At 36.0% G+C, this 2,461-nt stretch overlaps 1 protein-coding gene across 1 annotated transcript; it reads left to right on the top strand.

The window, feature by feature from the left end:
• Window positions 1–1,087: 1,087 nt before the first annotated feature.
• Window positions 1,088–1,980, top strand: LOC147493210 (protein LURP-one-related 6-like). Its single transcript, XM_086567780.1, has 4 exons — window positions 1,088–1,153; window positions 1,293–1,395; window positions 1,490–1,509; window positions 1,627–1,980. Exons 1-4 carry the CDS (start codon window positions 1,088–1,090, stop codon window positions 1,771–1,773), a joined length of 336 nt encoding a protein of 111 aa, XP_086423906.1. The 3' UTR covers window positions 1,774–1,980.
• The last annotated feature ends 481 nt before the right edge of the window (window positions 1,981–2,461 follow it).

Below are 2,461 nucleotides of genomic sequence, written 5' to 3' on the forward strand. Positions count from 1 at the left end.
GTGGCGTCCGGCGAAGTAGCTTGCGGCCGTGTGACCGATGTGACCGCGGTCGGGGATGAGTGCAAGTACACCTTCGGTCATGATTGCTTATGGATAGGGTGCAGTATCCATCGCCTCGGCGTGGATTCGCATGATGTTGCGCGGACCGGCATGTATGGCGATGTTGGCTCATGGATGCGACCTGAGACCATAGGTCGGTGTATTAGTTCCACCATGTTAAGCGCGTGCTGGATAGAGAATATCACTCCCCTACAAGGAGTAAGTTGTTTGTTAAGCGACACATGTACAGCAGTACAGTTCGTTGCCATATATATATAATTGAGTGGAGAATGAGAATGAGAACACATGTCAATTTTGTTTGTTACAAAGTTTCAAATCAACATCACGTCTCTTTCTCTCTTCCTTTCTTTCTCATTCAATTCGTTTTATATATATATATATATATATATATGAAATGATATATTGTTATCGATGTCTGCAACAGGTGTGAAGTATATTAATAATTAGAGTTCGTGAGTATCTGATAAATATGGCCGGTTTATGTGCTGTTCAATAAGTTTCTCAAAGAAGAAGTAGGGGAATTGAATGGGTGTCATACTGATTTTGTTACAATGTACAAGAATCAGGATGCTGTTCTGCCCCGTTCGCACTTTGTGAAAGTGAGTTTAACATAATCGTTTTAAGCTTATCAATTATATCTGTATTCGTAATAGTAGTTTAAGTGAGGTTTTTAATGATGATCATAGCTACCACACATTGGCCAACTTCATTCATGGGATTGTGGTCTTGCATGTGTTTTGATGGTAATGAGAACTATTGGTATATATGACTGTGACTTTCATGTCTTGGAGAAATTATGCAATACAACAAGGTAACTTGTTCTTTACTGGGTGGGATAATTTTGTGGCATTCTTTTATTTTTTATCGGTTTACTATCTGTTGTGATAATTTCTTTTAAAGATATACTTACGATATGCGATGTCTTTTTTTTTTTTAATAAAAGTGAAAATCTTGCACATTGAATAACTTACATTCCTTTATTTTTGAACTGAGGTTATAATGTTATATCCAACGTAGAAAAAAAAAGATGCATTCTTGGGGTAGTAATGCATACGTTTACCTGTTTGTCGATCTGAACATCGCCCATCGAAGGGTAAGATGTCATCGTGGATACATACACGTACACAACTCTATAAAACATGCCTAGATGTATATACATACACTCGTGCACTTGTATTCAGGTGTACTCATTTTATTTACTAACTTTTTTGTATGTTTTTTTTGGCACTCAGAGTGGTCTTGTTCAAGCATTAAGCATCAATCGACAATGGAGAGGATACAAGATTAACAATGAAGGCGTAGAAAAACTGGTTTTCAGTTTAAAAGAGCCTCAAGGTTGAACCCGGCAAGAACAACTGGGATTTTGAAGTGAAGGGGTCTTTATCTGAGAGAGCTTGTACCATCATTGATTCAGAAGTAAATATTGTAGCTCATCCATTGGAAAAAAAAGTATTTTCATAAACTACCATTCCGAAACTGAATGAAAATATTTACTATTCCGTAACTCCGTAAGTGATCTAATATGATTCTTACTTTTGGGATACTTCTTTTGTTAAATAAATGTAGGTCGGAGTAAGTAATGACTTAGAAGAAATGATATTATGCAAGGATCTATATCATGTGGTGGTGCAACCAGCAGGATGTGACCAAGCCTTTGTGTTTGGAGTAATTGCCATTCTTGACAACATACATGGCGAAACTACCGTGTGCTGATTACAGAATGATCAAGAAGGAAATTAAGAGATAAGGCTCTTATCTTATTGAGTTAATCAAAAAGAATAAGAGAACTCTTTTCTCAATTAAAGGAACTCGAAAGGCTGTCTTTTCTGTCCAAGGACTTTGTGTATATGAGAGAAGGTTTTGGAGCTGTGTATTTAATCAAATTATTATATGTTTCGATATGTATAAGTTTTTTGTCTTTTATCACAGTAAAGCTGTGAAGGGATGCATTTGTTAGTGATAGAGTATTTGTGAAAATTCACTGGTATTTGTGATAAGTTTTTCTTCTTGTCAATATGTGATATGGTTAAGAATTCAGATACCAGGAATTGTATTTGTGGCGGAATATACAGTTTGTCCAAATATCAATACTGTAACTTTGTAAAGTTGAACATTGATATATTATATATATTGTTGTGAATTTTGTTTATGTTACAATTTCTTTGCACTTTTGAATTATTTAAAGGGACCAATTTAAATTTTGAGGAGCAAACCTGGACCGGATATGCTACGCCTCATGGCTGTTAGTATTCCAATTAATATTCCTAATAAATCTTATCTGCGGTCACCGAATTGCGCGCTTCATCATATTTCGTTGAGAGTTGAAGTCGAGTGGATAGGAATTAGATGTGCCAAAGTCCAAACTGCCAACCGTTGACGAAGACATTACAGCTTTTTACCA

This window comes from Coptis chinensis, chromosome 6 (genome assembly GCF_015680905.1).
Source record: "Coptis chinensis isolate HL-2020 chromosome 6, ASM1568090v1, whole genome shotgun sequence".
Classification (NCBI taxonomy): Eukaryota; Viridiplantae; Streptophyta; class Magnoliopsida; order Ranunculales; family Ranunculaceae; genus Coptis; species Coptis chinensis.

What these genes read in the sequence shown, in the direction of transcription:
- LOC147493210 (XM_086567780.1), top strand. Translation starts at nt 1,088, where the DNA reads ATGCATTCTTGGGGTAGTAATGCATACGTTTACCTGTTTGTCGATCTG. An exon ending in TGAACATCGCCCATCGAAGG is followed by an intron (nt 1,154 to 1,292) that starts GTAAGATGTCAT and finishes TTTGGCACTCAG; the next exon opens with AGTGGTCTTGTTCAAGCATT. An exon ending in CTCATCCATTGGAAAAAAAA is followed by an intron (nt 1,510 to 1,626) that starts GTATTTTCATAA and finishes AAATAAATGTAG; the next exon opens with GTCGGAGTAAGTAATGACTT.